The sequence below is a fragment of the Tupaia chinensis genome, unplaced genomic scaffold (genome assembly GCF_000334495.1).
Source record: "Tupaia chinensis unplaced genomic scaffold, TupChi_1.0 Scaffold000094_1, whole genome shotgun sequence".
NCBI classification, from domain to species: Eukaryota; Metazoa; Chordata; class Mammalia; order Scandentia; family Tupaiidae; genus Tupaia; species Tupaia belangeri.
The window spans coordinates 6,031,183-6,048,627 of NW_006159556.1; the positions used below are offsets into that span (position 1 = coordinate 6,031,183).

The window sequence follows — 17,445 nt, forward strand, 5'->3', positions numbered from 1 at the left end:
TTGTGGCTTCATTAGTTATTGCATAATACTATTTATTAATAGCAAAGAATGTGGGTTTGTTTTTTTGTGCAATAAAAAAATATTTACTGCCCAGTCACTGACAGAACTAGACAGAGCACATAAGAATGCATGTTGTCATGAGGCAAGTATAGCTCGAAAGAAGACAGGGCTGGGTTAGGGTGTCTGATTTTTCTCCCTTCAGTGTTGGTGGTACTTCTTAGAAACAGAGTGTAAAATAACTATTTTTCTGATCATTTATATTAATCGGTAAGAGATCTTAACTGATTTAAAATATGAAATAATGCAATTACATCTTTTTAAAATTAATTTTATTTATTACAATTTCTTAGCTCACTGGAAAGATACAGAGAGAGAGAGAGAGAGGAAAAGCAAGAAAGCAAGCCTCTAGGTCTGGGACTCAAACCATGGGTGGCCATGTGGAAGTCCAGTGCCTCAAACACCACATCACCTTCTGGCCCTTAATTAATTTTTAATATTATTATGGCAAATTATCTAAGGACTGAAGATGGTCAGTACTCTGTAACTTAATTTTAGATATTATATATATTTGGAAACAAAAGTCTATTTTGGAAAATTTATAAACATTCCATCTTCTTTTATTGGTCGTGTTTAATAAATATTTATTGCATAGCATCATTCAGGAACACATATATTTTCAACCTCTACTTTATGCATATTATTACTTAACACTATTCATTTGTTTTCCCTGAGTATGTCAAAAATATTTAGTTGAGGTGATGCTTCAACTATTTTTCTGGAATTTACATAGGTGGATATTAAAAAATAGCCCTTTAGAAACTAATCAAACCGGGAACCAGCAGTTAGCATAATGGCTATGTTGCTGGACTCCCACCTAGTCGACCACTGTTCATGTCCCGGACCCGGTGGCTTAAACTCATGCCGGGCACGTGTGCATGCATGCCCAAGATCCCGAGAGGAGAATGGAGGAGAAGGGATTGCGGCGTGGCCATCCCCCCTGGGGGGTGATTTCTCGCTTTCTGTCTCTCTGTCTCTCTCTGTCTGTCTGGCGAGCGCACGCGCCCTATAGCAAAAAAAATCTCTCCATAAAAAAGAAAAACTAATCAAACCATGCTTTTTTCCTCTAAAGGTGAACACTGTGCAAAGTTGAAGTGATAGGGTTCGTGCACAGTTTAATTGAGAAAACATAGTACTAGTGAGTGATTAAAAGCCCAGTTTTGGAATCAGATAGACCTGATTTAACATTGTCTTCACCACCTCCTAGCTCAAGTTAACTCGACAACACTGAGTTTCCTTATCTGTAAAATGAGGGCACTAATTTCACCTATTTTATGAGATTTAAATGATACATCAAGTATTTGATTAGTGCTAGGTATATTGCAAGTGTTCACTATATGGTAATTATTGCTATTTTTATTGAATATACTAGGAGGCTCTTTGGTTCCTTAATAGTATTTTTAAAATGTAAATTAAGAATGTCACATATATGCTATAGAATGAGTATGTTACTGGTTCTTTTGCCGAGTTATGTCTCTCGACAAATGAGAGTACCGAGAGCCAGAAATCGTGGAGCAGGATTCTCTGGGAGTGCGAAGATCCAGGCCTCCTGATTCCCATTCTGTGCTCCATGCCCTGTTTATATACCTGATGGAGACACTGTGTATTTTCAAGAAATACCACTATTTGTTGAAGGTGGCGAAAACATACCTAGTATTTTTAGATTTAAGTGTTGAAGTCCATCATAAAAATGCACTCTGTTCTTTGCTACCTTACATATTCAGTACTATCTATAACTTCAACCTCATATTGTAATCCCTGTACCTTTCCAGCCTTATCTTGTATCATTTTCCCTCTTACCCAGAATGTTTCAGCCTACTTTTGATCCCTCAGCCACCCCAGTCTCACTCCCACTGGGAGGTCTTCGCACTGCGTGGAACCCTCTGCCCATGTTTCTTTCATGTCACTCTTTCTCATCATTCAGTATCATCTTTTGGCATCAGCATGTTTCCTCAGAGAGAGCTTTTCTGACAGCCTTTTCCCAGCCCACATATTCCCTTTCTGTTACCCTGTTTTACCTCCTTCATAACACGTCAGTATCCTCACGTAATTTTATTTTTTATCTTTTTTTCTTTATTCATGATAGAACATGCGTACACACATAAGAGAGAGACAGAAAAGGACAGTGAGAGGAGCACCCTCTACCAGATCTAGTCCTCATTGCCTCCCCTACTTCTAGTCCAACAGACCATCGAATCGCGGTCACTCATACCTAGAAACCTACCATGTTTCATGATGACCAGGCTGGGATTCTAACTGAGGTGGTCATGTGGGACCCAGCTTCACTTGAGCAAAGCGCTACTGCTGTACCAGGGAGCCAGCCCCATAACTAATTTATTTATTTATTTATTTTTAGATAGATTTTAGCTATAAGTCATGTGCACTTGCTAGAGAAACAGAGAGAGAGAGAAAGTGAGAAATCATTCCCTGGGAGAATGGCCAAGCTACAGTCCCTTCTCCTCTGTATTTCCTCTCAGGATTTTGGACACACACACACACACACACACACACACACACACACACAGGCACATGCATCCAGCATGAGTTTCAAGCTACTGGTTCCAGGACTTGAAAGCACCTTAACCACTATACCACCTGCTGGTCCCTCTTAAATGTTTTGTTGTTGTTGTTGTTGTTGTTTTAAAGAGGTTTGCCTTAGGGTACATGCCCTGGCAGGAGAAAGAAAGAGACAGATACAGTGAGAAGGAAAATGAGAAATCACCCCCCCAGGGAGGATGGCCAAGCCACAATCTCTTCTTCTCCATTCTCCTCCTGGGATATTGGACACGCACGCCCAAGCGTGAGTGCTTGGAGTGAGTTTTAAGCTGCTAGGTCTGGGACTTGAACTATGGTCGACTAAGTGGGAGTCCAGCGACACAAACATTACCTCATCTGCTGGTCCTCATAATTTTAAATTTTAAATTAGCTGTTTAACCTTTTTCTTCTGTACAAAACAGCCATTGTACGATATTTGCCTTTTTCTTTACAAGTCCTAGAAGCCTGGCATATAGGAGATTGATGAATATGTGTGAGCAAATGAATGAATCAGTCAACAATATTGGTTCTCTAAACTAAATATTTATGTCCGAAAAGCATGCTTGTTTATTTTATATTAGGAATAGGACATAGTTCTTTTTCTATACGTTGACTTTGCATTGATCCATTTAAGTGAGATTTTTTCTTTTTTTTTCTTTCTTCAAATGAATGAATCAGTCAACAATATTGGTTCTCTAAACTAAATATTTATGTCAGAAAAGCATGCTTGTTTATTTTATATTAGGAATAGGACATAGTTCTTTTTCTATACGTTGACTTTGCATTGATCCATTTAAGTGAGTTTTTTCTTTTGAAAAAAGTTCTTTATAGATATAAAGTGATAAATGTCAAGATTTGTATGAAAAGTTAGTTGGATTTTTATTATTTGTAATAATATTTATATTATTTTATTTATCAAGCATGAAGACTGTTTGAATAACCATATCCTCAAACTACCCAAGAAATTAGATATTTATTTTACCAAGTTGTTTTAATAACTCTTTAAAGATTTCTCTTAATAATTGTTAGGAACAAAAATATACCCTCGATACACTGAGTCATAGAATATGCATAAGCATCTCTGCTAAGCAATTACGCAGTCCTTTCTCCATAGAGGTAGATGCTACTCCAGCATGTGTCATTATTAGGTTTCTCAATTGTTGTCTGTCTGCAGTTTGCTAAAGAACATGGCTCCTCCTTATTTCTTCTGTGAGTGAGAGAGACAGGGAGAGAGATGGAAAGCACCCCGAATAAGGCCGTGGGTCTGTGATCCACCCCAGCCTCTGCCAGCCCTGGATCATGGACACACACATGCCTAGAACCCAGGTCTCAGAACTCACGTGGGTGAGTTTTGCAGAGTGACATGTTTTGCCACTTTGCTACCATCTGGCCCCAAAATAAAGCTTTTATCAAACAGGCAACATAGGTTAGTGATAAATCCACTATATTTAGCAAAATCTCAGCTGAAAAATATATTTACAGAGACATTTTTGGAAAGTATAGTTCATTTGTTCTTTGAGGTCATTAAATATTACTCTTTTGGGACCAGCAGATGGTATAATGGTTACATCACTGAACTTCCCACATAGTTAACTGTGGTTCAAGTCCTGGACCCTGTGGCTTAAAACTCACGCTGGCCGTGTGTCCGTACATGCCCAAAATCCTTAGAGGAGAATGGAGTAGAGATTGCAACCTGGCCATCCCCTTGCGGGGGGTGATTTCTTGCTTTCTGTCTCCCTGTCTCTCCAGCAAGTGCACGTGCCCTGTAGCAAAAACAAAACAAAACAGAAAAACAACAACACAAAAACCTCTCTCTCTAGAAAAAAATTACTCTTTCTTCAGTATAATTAACACATTTGATACCTGGATAAAAGTACGCTCTTGTAAAATTGATTTTTTGTTTGGTGTCTACAACTTTGAGGGACGTTTTAGAAAATATATCTATAAGAATATAAGAAACACATCTTATACTAGAAGGTATTAGAGAATGAGGATAACATGTAGTACCCTCCCCACCTCACAAAGTGAGTAGGAACTTTGAGAAAAATAAATCAAGACCTCCACGGATGACTTTGCAGTTTATTAGAAGCAAATTTACAGATGAGAAGGGTCAGCTGCCTTGAAGCAAACTAGGTTGTTTTAAGGTAAAGCAAAGGGGCTGAACGCTAGCACCTTGTGGGAAGATGTGATTCATCCAGAGTCTCAAAATCGTTACTCTTTTGGTAACAAAGGCCTGCTGGGTCAGTGAGAGCACAGCGTGGACCTGGGAGAATGGAGGGCCCCAAGATAGTGTCAATTTTTACAGAATCTAGTCATTTTGGTACATTCACACAGAAGGAAATTATGTTATTTGTTATCCTCTCATTAGGACCTATTTGTTTTTTAATGAAGGGCGCATGTGCTAACAAGGCGGGGGCAGGAAGGTGTAGAGGGAAAAAGGACCATCCTCCTTGCAAGGGGTTTAGTTGTACTACAATTCCACCTCCTCTTTCTCCATCCTGTCAGGACTCTGGCCCACTGGTATACACACCTGGCTTGAAAGCCACTGGGCTGGGATTTGAACCACAGTTGGCCTTGTGGGATCCAGCTCCCTTGAACAGTAGGCCGCAGGGCCAACCCTTTTTTGTTAGTCTCATTGGAAGAAATTTTTTATAGTATGAAGAACAGAAGTACTTCTTCAAATATGTATTTTTCTTACTCTAAGGACATTGTGAATGATGTGATTAACTAGATTTTCTTGTTTGTATATTTGAACCAAAATTCATGGCCATCAAGGTCTTTCTGGTTTTCACTTTTTAATTAGTCCAATTTTTCAGTCTTCCTTGGCCTTGATTTTTTTTATAAGCTTGCCTGCCTTCCTTCTTTCCTTCCTTCCTTCCTTCCTGCCTTCCTTCCTTCTCTCCTGCCCTCCTAGCTTACTTCCATCCATCCATCCATCTGTCAATCTTTCCTATTTCTCTTTCTCTTTTTTATACCAGAGGGTGTGCACAACAGAAAGAGAGACTGAGTACCACCTATCAGGGCCCAGTCAGGCCCAGCGCTTATTCCTCCAGCTCTCCATCTGTCAGGATCCTGTGCACAACCAAGCATTCCCAGCATATTTTTCAAGCCACCAGAGACAGATTAGCCACATAGGGTCTGACTTCCCCTCCACAGTGCTTAACTGCCATGGTATGGGCCAGCCCATGTTTTCTTTTTTACTTTTCGCTTAGGCTCTTGTGTTTTTTTTTTTTGATGCTACCTAAATGTTCTCTAGCATTTTGTTGTAGGGGTTGACAGGATATAAACGAATAACCATATTTAGGAAGCAGCTTTTTTGTTGTTGTTGTTGTTGTTGTTTTTTCTTTTGGTAGATAGAGATTTTTGCTGTAGGGTGCATATGCTCCTCAGAGAGAGAGAGACAAAGAGACAAAAAGTGAGAAATAACCACCAGGGGGATAGCCACGTCGCAATCCTTTCTCCTCCATTCTCCTCTTAGGATTTTGGGCATCCATGCTCACATGCCTGGCGTGTGTTTAAGTGGCCGGTCCAAGACTAGAACCATAGTCCACTACATGGGAGTCCAGCAATGTAACCATTATGCCATCTGTTGGCCCCTTAGGGAGCATCTTGATAGAGTGCTAGGGAATACAACACTGAGTAAATTATTTCTTTCTTTGCTTCTAAGTACTATATTGTGTGTGTGTGTGTGTGTATACATATATACACATATATATGTATATATGTATATATACACATATGTATATATACATATACATACATACATGTATACACACATACATACATACATATAATGGCTTTAGAAAACAGAGAATTCCTTTCAGCTGTGAATGTTTTTAAAATGCTATTTTAAGACAGTTATATAGTCATCAAAGTATCTTTATCTGTGACAGTCTACCCTGACTTCATTTCTTATCCTTTTTGCTGAACCCATACTGCTTTATTTTCAAGAATTATTGATTCAGCGGTGTCATGATGGTTAGAGTCCCAAACTTGGCAGCTTATAAAAAACACCAGGTGCTTGTGTATGTGCCCAAAAATCCAAAACGGAAGGGAAAATAGAGGGAAAGGTATTGTGGCATAACCACACTCTTGGTGAGGTACTTTCTCACTTTCTCTTTTTCTTCTTCTTTCTTTCTTTCTCTTTCTGTCTCCCTCCAACAAGCAAATGTGTACTCTGGTAAATTTAGAAAAAGGAAAGGTATTTGTTGTAAAGTTTGTTTTAAAATTTTGTAAAACATAAATTATTTTGCAACTCTTCATTTCCTTTAGTTCAGGCTTTTTCATCACTGTCTTGTTTTGGAAATTATTACAATTATAATTTAGAACTTCTGAGATTTAAGGTGAATTTAGTGAATTCTATATTCATCCTAGGGTTTGGCAATAGCTCAGTCTGTGCTTTTTATCATCCAGTGTCTCTCTATATCATCAAAGAACTTTACCAACTTTTCTCTAAATTCTCAATTGAGGTTTCCTTAGAGAAGTGTATATCCTAAAGTTTGTTAGGGAGATTGATTCACATTTTATAAGTAAAGTCTTTTAGATTTCATTTGTTTAATAATTTTTTAAAACAAATTCTTTAATGTGTTTAGGGAAATGTGGGTAGACTTGTGATTTATTTTAAACATACTGAGACCCAAAGTAACTATGTTTAAGTATATTTGTTTGGACTTGGTTTTCAAGTCATAACCACAGCTGGCAATACTTCCTTAAACGCACTTTTTCTCTTTACAGGTTTTTGGAAATGCTCCGCCAAATACAATGACAGAAAAATTTTCTGATCTTCTGCAGTTCACAACACAAGTCTCACGACTAATGGTGACAGAAATCCGAAGGAGAGCATCAAACAAATCTACAGGTATTTTTACAGAGACCAAACCAACTGACTGACTGAAATGGGCAGACAGGTCTATGAAAGTTCTATTACAACTAGGTCGAAAATAGATGCTACACGTGGATTTCAGTCACCCATCCCGATTCTAATTCTTACATTCACATTCTTCCAGTAGTTTGAACATCTTCTACGCTCATGTAGAGTGGTTCCACTCCAGACTGCTCTCCTCTGACTTCCACAGGGGAAGAGTAACCACTGTGTTTCATCAGAATAAAATCCAAATTTCTCAAGGTGGCATGTAAGCATATCCGTGTTCGGGCCCTATATATTTTTGTAGTGTAACCCTTTTTATTTCTTTTCATTTTACATTTAATCGTTACACAGCACATCCAGTATGGTTTTTGAAAGTATACGTGCATTGTAGGTCAATCAAGTCAAAGGTATGATCAGACACATCATCCTCAACCAGTAACTTTCCGTTCTTGCGTCCTTTATATGATTTTTCCCTCGAAGCCCCTCCCTCTCATCCCCTGCTACCCACCCCCTCCTGTACAGTTTCTTTTTCTGGATTTCAACCAAGCCTAGTTTTTTGTAGTCCCCAAACATGTCTGTACTCCTGTTTCCATCTTATTTCCATGCTTCACTCAGAAGAAGAATCGTTTCCTATTTCAGTATTTCTGAATCTCACCTTGGATTAAGTCCTATTTCCTTGATGGAATATTTCATTTCCTTACTTGAGGAAAACGTTTTCTTCTCTGATCTGCTGCCTCAACCTCACTAGTGGTCATTTTGGGTCCTGTTGGACCGTATGCAGCTTAGGGGTCTCTCTGTGACCCATCGCGTTTTTACATCTCTATTCACGTCATCCTGTGGTACCTTTCCACTTCTTTAGGTTGGATCCTGTTTCCTGAATCTCATATCATTGTTTTTCTCAAATTCACTTCTTTATTTTGATAAGGCATCTTTTCCACTAGCTTTCTGAGAAAGGGTACAGAAGAATTTGTGTGTGTGCGTGTGTGTGTGTGTTTAGCTATCTCGTGAATAAAAATTGTTTGTACTATTTCTTTATAAAATAGATTCCTTCCTTTTCACCTAGGAAGGTGACAGCTGTAGACCAACAACCTGTTAGCTATCAGGGCCTAGAACCAATCTCACAACCTCACACAGCATGTCTTTTTTGTTGAAAGGAAACTTAGAAAATCAAAAGTCAGTGAGGGAAAAGAAGGCACCGCTCCATTATTATCTCCCAGAGAAGTGTGCGGGGGAGATCTGCTGACTATGCGGCTGGGGCTTGTATTTGGGTGTAGCCAAGTCTCTGCTTCCCGCTGTCTCCTCCCAGGCCTGAATGCTCTCCAATGCTAAAGGACAAGCTCGGAAGCAGTTGTATCAGTGAAGAAACACACAAACGTCTTATGATCTAGGCGGTTTAAGTATGTGGGTTGTTTTGGAATGCTAGCTATCTAGCCCCAGGAGGCCCTCCTACCCAGAGGGGAGGCTGTCGATTTCTCATGGGACTTTGAGCTCCAGGGCAGTTCCTCCTGTGGGGAAATGGTCAGAGGGTGGTGTCTGAGCTAGGTCCTTCTCCAGGCAGTGCAGGGCAAACACTCAGGGATATGGCAGCTTGCATTATTATATCAGTCCTTCTTTCACTAAGTATCAGATTCTAGGTTGGAAATCATTTTATCTCAAAATCTAAAAAAAAAACCTGTCCATTATATTCTAGATTCCTACTCTGCCTTTACGATATCTGAAGCTACCTAGATTCTTGATTCTTTCCCTGTGACTTTTTTTTTTCTTTTAAGAAGCATTTAGGATCCTCTCTTGGTTACTATTCTTCTAAACTTTCATGATAAAAGATCTTGAGGTAGACCTATGTTTATGCATTATGCTGGGTACTCATTGGGCCTATTTTAGTGTAGGAATCAATATCCTTTAATTTGAGGAAATTTTTGTCAATTGTTTAATAATATCCTTTACATCTATTTTCTCTTTTTAGTCAGATATTCCTCTTAGACTGTCCTTCTCATTTTCTTATCTGTACTCTCTTATTTTCTATCTCTGTTTTTTTTGTCTAATGGCTAAGAGATCTCATTAGTCTTATCACCCATCCCTTTTAGGGAGTTTTTTTCATTTTTTTCAATTATTTTTTATTTTTAACTTTTCATTTTTATTGGTTTCTATTTTTTCATGGATGCATTTTTTCTCTTGCTTCTCTGAAGTTTGTTTTCTTTTACATCTTTATCCTTCTAAATATCTTTCTTTCGAATTTAATAAAAAGCCTGCCTTTTTATTTATGGGGTTTTGTCTGTCTTTTATATTACTGAATGTCCTCATAGACCTCACCCTTGACTATTTGCTCTTATGTAAGAATGGAGCATTTAAAAGCCATTGGGTAGCTTCTTAATTCTGGGCAGTCCTTTACAACTGTGGACTTCAGTCTAAGGTGATCTGGCTGGGCCATCTTGTTGGCAGTCTTTCTCCTTTTTAGGCAGATTGACCTGTGCTTAGAAAATATGTCTTGAGGGGCCAGCAGATGGCATAATGGTTACATTGCTGAACTCCTACATAGTCGACCATGGTTCTAGTTCTGGACCTGAAGCTTAAAGCACACTAGACATGTGTGTGTACATATCCAAAATCACTAGAGGAGAATGGAAGAGAAGGGATTGCGGTGTGGCTATCCCCCCTGGGGGCTGATTTCCTGCTTTCTGTCTCTGTTGAGCACATGTGCCCTATAGCAAAAATCTCTCTTAAAAAAAATAATAATAGGAAATATGTCTTGACTCTTAGAATTTGGAAGCCAAGTGGGAGAAAGGTTTGGGGAGCTTCAACATAAAGAACATAAACTTTTACTTATCACTGTGTGTCCACACTTTGCCTGGTGCAATTCAGATTCCCTCTCTTAAACTTTCCAGTAATTAAACCTCCAGCCCATGTCCAGTACCCTCTAAGCTCTAACTGCTCTTAAGCGTACTTTCCATCAGTCCCCCTCTGCATAGTTCTGTATTTATTTCTGCTCCCAAAGGTAGCTAGTTCTACCAACACCTGAGCCTCTGAGAGGTTCTGTGCTAGTTTATTTGCTTTTCTGCTTTCTTGTACTTGCTTTAAGATTCTAAGGTTTCCTAAATCATTTACCACAGTCTCTGCTATTTTGGTGTCTAAAATGTTGCTCTCATTTTTCCTCTCATAGGAAAGTGATATTTCTTCTTATGGGTTTATGCCTTTAAAAAATCCTTTGACAACCATTTTAGTGGTTGTATTAGTCAACTTGGGCTGCCATAAACATTTCCAGGCTGAGAGGCTTACACAACAGAAATTTAGTTGTTCACAGAGGTGAAGGCCAGAAGTTAGAAATCAGGGTGCCAGCATGGTTAGGTTCTGGTGTTGGGCCTTTTGGATGGGAGAGAAAGAGAGAATAAGCCCCTAGTGTCTCTACTTAGAAGGGCACTGATTCCCATCATGAGGGCCCCACTCTTACAACCTCATCTAAATCTGGTTACCCGTCAGAGCCCTCATCTTCAAGTACCATCACATTGAAGGTTAGGATTTAAAAATACTAATTTTGAAGGGACACACGTTAGTCCCTCTCTCTGTCTCTCTCTGGCGAGTGCACGCATCCTATGGCAAAAGCCCAAAAGACAAAAAGTTTACATAGCAAAATCACAGCGCGTTTAAAGTGTGAAACAGCTGTGCATTAAACACAAAATGCATCTAATTTTCACATATCCTTATTTTTTTAGCTTTATTGTGGTTTGATAAGAGATAGCAGATCTACCTCTTACCTTTTTTGTTATCTAACTATTAGCTACCTAAGCTCCCTACCACACAGCAGCTCTGTCGTGTTTTCCTCTTACATGAATGGAACCTCATCCTCATGGAGCAGTAACTCTTTGTCTTCCTCCCTCCCTGCCCCACACACCAGCCTCCATTCTACTTTCTGTTTCTGTGAATTTCACCACTTTAGATACCTTTACAGGAAGTTACCTTTGGAAGAAATTTTGTCATAATTTATATGTACATAATTTTTCTCCAAAAAAGAATGTGAAATGAGCATTCTATTATTCTTTTGAAAGTTGCCTATGTTTGTTGTACACTAGGACAAGCTTATTTTTGTAGGGCTCCCTCGAATTTGTTGTGGAAGATGTTATTTTGTGTGTTATTTAATCACCCACTCAAATATGAAATATTTTAATCTTATCACTTCTAACATAAACTGTAGATTTTTCAGTAGGAACCATGCTTATCTGCAGCTCTGTTGTTTAAATTTGTTGGAAGTTAAACATGGGAAACTTAGGATATAATAAAGATGCAAAATGGATATGCAGACTGATTAGTTACACATCGGGACCACTTCCCAGAGTTCTCGGTCTCTCCCTTAAATCTCTCTAGGTTGTTGCTTCCATATGGCTTTTGTTAAAAGTAAATAGTAACTCTCAACTAATCTGAGAAAAGATCATTTTATGGTCATGTTGTATGTAAGGTATATCTTTAGATTTTTCCCCATCTCTTCCAGTTCTGTTTAGCCATGCTAATTCTGCTTATTCTGAGGGCACATGAGCCATTTACATTAGTGAAGCAGAAAATTCCCACCTGTATAAAAATAGTATCTTCAGTTTATTATTAACGACTTTGCTATATTGTACCCAGTGGTACAGTCCCCAAGGGACAGTAACCCAGGGGTGGAGAGGCTGGGTGCTGTTGACCACAATACTCCTGTGACAGGATTGGTGGAATGTAGTGAATCCCCAATTAGACAACCCAGCCTCTTTTTTTAAACAGAAAAACAGTGTGCCCTGCTGTCCTCCAAGGATTTCAGAGCCACAACACCTTCAGGTAATTTCATTCCCAAAGTGTGGTTGTGTATTATCACATGAAAAGAAGCATGGAAGCTGTGAATTCTAATACTGTTTTTCTGACTAACTCGTGGAATTCTTTTTGGAGGGGCAGGGGTATTTAGGGCTTTCTTTCTTTATTAATGAAATAGGTGTATTACTGCTATTGATGTGTCTTACATCATCCTGAAGCATACATTTGAAAGTGCCGTATGCATTAACGGACTTGACAAAGGAAAAACTTGTTGTATTGCACTTGGGTTAACAAGTTTTACATTCTGATTGTTCATTAGGAACAATCCAGTTGAATTGTCCAATTGAATTTATTTGTATTCTGTCCATTTAGGCTGGAAAATTGCATTTGCTTTAAGATTGTCTTCATTTTTTAGATGTAATTATAAGCTCTACTAACTCCATTTCTATTTTTGTCATTCTAACTATATATGTTGAAATGCAGTGTGATAACTAAAGCTTGCATCAAATGATTGACAGCTCTAAAGATAGGTTAATATTAATAAGTGCCTTTCATTAACTCCTATAAATTTCAGTTAAATCATTGTTTAAATTTGTATTTGTTAAATGTTATTGAAATTCAGAGATTCTAATCGATATGTTTGTGAGCAGGGAATTTTTTTTTTTTAATTTTAAGGAGCTATGTGATATGGAGGTTTTATTTAATATTGCTTTCTAGTATACATAATTTTTTTAAAGATAGCACTAAATGCTGTCTGCTCTTAAAATGAACTGCTTACCCATTTAAAATAAAGAAGTGGAACATCTCTTTGAGATATTCTGAATGACACTATTATAAATGGAAGGTTAAAGGAAAATAGTTCTTCTGAATACATTCGTTATATAAAGATAGTGGAGTTTGGAATATGTCCCCATATCATTCAGCCACATCCCAGAACCCGATCCATGCCTCATTTTCTGTATAAGCATGTAACTCAAAGCTGGATAACAGAATTTTGCATTATTGCTTAGGTAACTTAGGTTTTCTCTACCTTCTCCTCATAAAGAACAGTTGTTCACAGGTTGCATGTTAATAATTGTACTGTGTTAGTCTTTTTCATTTTCTTTTTGCATGTATTATCTAGCACAACAACCCACTGGACACGTTCAAAACAAATAGAATGTTGGCCTTTTGTCCATTCTTTGTCTTTTCTTATCTTGAGAAATACCTTAATGTTCACAGTCAACCATGAGTAACCACACACTTGTACATAAATGCCTGCCTCTTGCAGATGAATGGAACTGGTTTAAATCAGCAGGACATTTGTGGTGTCTTCATCCTCCCAGCATTACCATTCATTGTCCATACCCGGTGACATACTGAATAGTAATGAAACATACCTTGCCTGGTTTTCTTTTAAAGTTGATAGTGTTAAATAATGTGCATGCAATCCAGATTCATTCGAACTGTGTCTTGTCTATGGGTTTGTATTATAGCTTCTGTACTGAGAAGATAACTCTGTTTTGATTTTTTTCCTTACAGTGGGTTTATTCTTCAAAATCCTTTTTCTCCCTCTCAGTGAGAAACCTAAGTGGTATTGACCAGATCTAGTTTTTATCAGTGTGTTTTATGAAATAAAATTTCATTACATTGATTTAACTAAAAAAAAATTAATTTGAAGATTATAAGTCATTTCTGAAAGATGTTAAGTTATGAAAATGCATAAATGCACAATTTAAGACAAGTTGCCTAATTACAAAGAGACCTAGAAAATAAAAGCATAGCATGTCAGTCTTCTTTTAAGAGTTTTAGCTAACTGGAAGTGGTTGTCTTGCTTCCATGAGTATTTAGTTACATTAGTCCCTGCTTCTCCGAGTTTTAGTTTCCACAGTTGCAGTTACCCACTACTAACCATAGTTGGAAAATAAGCGAGTAGACAACAGTAAGTTATTTTGAGAGCAAGGGAGAAAAACCACATGGACATAACCTTTATCATAATATGTTGTTGTAATTGTTCTATATTATTGTTATTGTTGTTTATCTCTTACTGTGTCTACATTTATTAAACTTTGTCACAAGTGTAAGCATACACGAAAAAAATGGCATATACGGGGTACTGTACTGTCTGTGGTTTCAGGCATCCTCTGAGGGTTTGGGAATGTGTCCCCCACGGATGGGAAAAACTGTACTGTCAAAGAAAAGGGCTCATGTTTTTGTAGTCTTTGGCAAATCCCCGAGTCCTTTGTGGATCGGTTTTTTATCTCAAATTACTGTTGTTTAAAGTATTTTTCTCAGTGGTATGGTAAAAGTTCTTTTTCCTCTCCCTAACAAGATCTTCACAGTTTATTTAGTCAGCCTTAAACATTACTCTTTTGGGGTTAATTCCCTTTCCAAGACTTTCAGGAATCCCTTGTATGCATGGTAAGTCCAAACCTCCTGACAGTCATGAGAAGTTGAACCCATGCATCCTCCTTTGACTTACTTAGGGTAGTTCATTGGACAAGCATACAGTGAGTGGCACTTGGGCCAGGGAGTGCGCGATGGACTGTGGAAACCAGAAGCGAACGACTTACTTACGGAGTCTGTTTCCATGGAGCTTGCTTTCTAGAGAGGGATAAGAGTATAAATCAGTAATCATAGCAATGCGGTCATTTCAGCACTTAGACGATATTGAGTATTTGAAATAAGCTAGGTGTCTGTTAGGTTGCCTCTCTCTCAGTAATTTTTTATTTTTTTTGAGAGGTTTTCGCTATAGGGCGCATGCGCTCGCCAGAGAGACAGAGAGAGACGCAGAGACAGAAAGCTAGAAATCACCCCCCAGAGGGGATGATCACGCCGCAATCCCTTCTCCTCTCGGGATCTTGGGCACGCACGCACACGCGCCCGGCATGAGTTTTAAGCCACGGGGTCCAGGACGCCAACCGCAGCTGACTATGTGGGAGTCCAGCAACATAGCCATTACGTTAACTGCTGGTTCCCTCTCTCACTAATTTTTTAAAAGAATTATTTATTTGGGTCTGGCAGGTGGTGTGGTGGATAAAGGTACAGGTTTCCCACATGGCCCACTGTGGTTCGAGTCCTGGACCTGGCAGCTTACTTTCTCATTACCTGCCAGCTTCTAGTTTATTTTATTTTATTTTATTTATTTATTTAATCACCATCTTTGTCTCTTACAGACCAAATAGCCTGGATTAGAAAATGAGTTTGAATGTGAGTTCATTGGCTAGCTATGTGACTATAGGCAAATTACTTGTTCTCATCATTTCTCATTATATCATAAAGGGTATATTAATAGAAATCAGCGCATTAGATTCTTATAAAAACTAGAGGAGTTAAACCCACAGTTGCTTCAAACAGTGCTTATTTAAATCCATAAGTACTTAAAATAGTGCTTAATATATAGTTAAGACTCAATAAAAATAAGCTATTTAAATTTTTTTTCTGGTAAAGTATTTCCTCAAAAGGAAGTGTCATAAAGATGAAATATACCCAGCACAGAATCATATGTTAGTTTTGTCTTCAGTTATCTAATAAAACACATTGAAATTGAGTGTGTTAAAGTGAAGAACGAAATACATCTAAGGCAATCTAAATTCTACTTATTCTACTTTCCGCTTTTTTATGAGCAGAAGTGTACATTAGTACTCTTCTCTGTATAAATGTAATCCACCAAATTTACTTTCAAAGTTTTTTTTTTTTTTTAAGACCACAGCTCTATGAATGACTCCCCTGTTTAACTCATTGTTCCTGTGTCAGCCACTCATGTTGTCCCTGTGTGTATCCCTGAGGCAACCTCTTCATTTCAGTTCCCTTTCATCAGTCTCTCTGGCCTCCAGTTTGTCATACACATTATCACTAGATTAATAGTCTTAGAGTACGCCTTTCATCATCTGGTTTGTTCAGAAAACTATGTTTGCTTCTTCTTGCCAGAAGGGTCAAATAGAGCCCTTAGCTTGCCCTCCTTCATAAGTGGGCATCTGTGTTTTTTTAATCACCACTATTGATAGTAAGCTCTACTTATCATATGCTCCTCTAGAGTATTGAGTCAGTGTCAGTACAGATCTTTGTCTTGATTTGTACCTAGTAGGCTCATTCCTCTGGCCACACTTTTAATACTGTGTTCCTATTCTCTCTGTACTCTTCGTCCCTCCTACCTGCTGGAGAAAGATACAATAGTTGTTTTCCAGGCTAGCTGAGCTCAAATTGGACCTCTCCTGTGACCTTTTGATTATTTTATGACATAGCAATCCCTAAAATATATAAGTTGGTGTTTACCTTTCTGTACTAATGATTTTTAAGAGTCTATATATACCATTTTAAAGCACTGATATTTTTAATTTTTTCAACAGCGTATGTCATAGTACTGATGTAAAGTATATGCTCAGTAAATGATCATTTACTTGGGTAGGTTTTAAGGAAAAATCTTTATATGTGATTTTCTTTTCCGCAGTTAATGGCTTTCCCTTTGGTTTTATAGAGGCTGCAAGTCGGGCCATAGTCCAGTTCCTAGAAATCAATCAGAGTGAAGAAGCTAGTAGAGGCTGGATGCTTCTGACAACCATTAATTTGTTAGCATCCTCTGGTCAGGTGAGTTCTTAGTTTTCATATGAGATAACTCAACCTTTTTGTATCATCTTAAGATTTTATTTTTATTAAATGTATCATCATATCTAAATAAGAAACAAGAATAATCATTTGTGTTCTTCTAATTCTTCTAAAACATTATTTTATGCTTCTTACAACGTCTCTGTAAGGACCTTGATATTTTATGCACAACTCATGTGGCAACGAATGGCTTGGAGTAGTGTTTTCCACATTTGTCACATCATAACACATACAGACTGACACCCTTTGTACACATTGGGAAAAGAGATGGACAGGTTGTGACTGGAGGCTAGTAGCCCAGGAACCCTGGGTCTGTCAGGCCCATCCTAGCACTTCTGTTGTCATTTGTGTTAGGGAAACTCCAGCTTAGAAAAATCACTACCGGGACCAGCAGTTAGTGTAATGGCTATGTCGCTAAACTCCCATGTAGTCAGCCATGGTTCGAGTCCCAGATCCAGTGACTTAAACTCACGCCAGGCACGTGTGCATGTGTGCCCAAGATCCCAAGAGGAGAATGAAAGAGAAGGAATTGTGGCATGGCCATAGGGGGGACCCTGTGGGGGATGATTTCTCACTTTCTGTCTCTCTGTCTTTCTGGCAAGCACATGCACCCCTATAGCGAAAAAAAC

At 38.3% G+C, this 17,445-nt stretch overlaps 1 protein-coding gene across 7 annotated transcripts in view; it reads left to right on the forward strand.

The window, feature by feature from the left end:
* The window catches only part of WDFY3 (WD repeat and FYVE domain containing 3), a 258,678-nt gene that overhangs the window by 71,653 nt on the left and 169,580 nt on the right, over positions 1 to 17,445 (forward strand). For all 7 annotated transcript variants that reach the window (XM_014585831.2, XM_014585832.2, XM_006143286.3 and 4 more), the window contains exons 3-4: positions 7,327 to 7,450; positions 16,689 to 16,798. In XM_014585831.2, the coding sequence (XP_014441317.1) occupies positions 7,327 to 7,450; positions 16,689 to 16,798 (234 nt within the window). The remainder of the gene's footprint in view (positions 1 to 7,326; positions 7,451 to 16,688; positions 16,799 to 17,445) is intronic.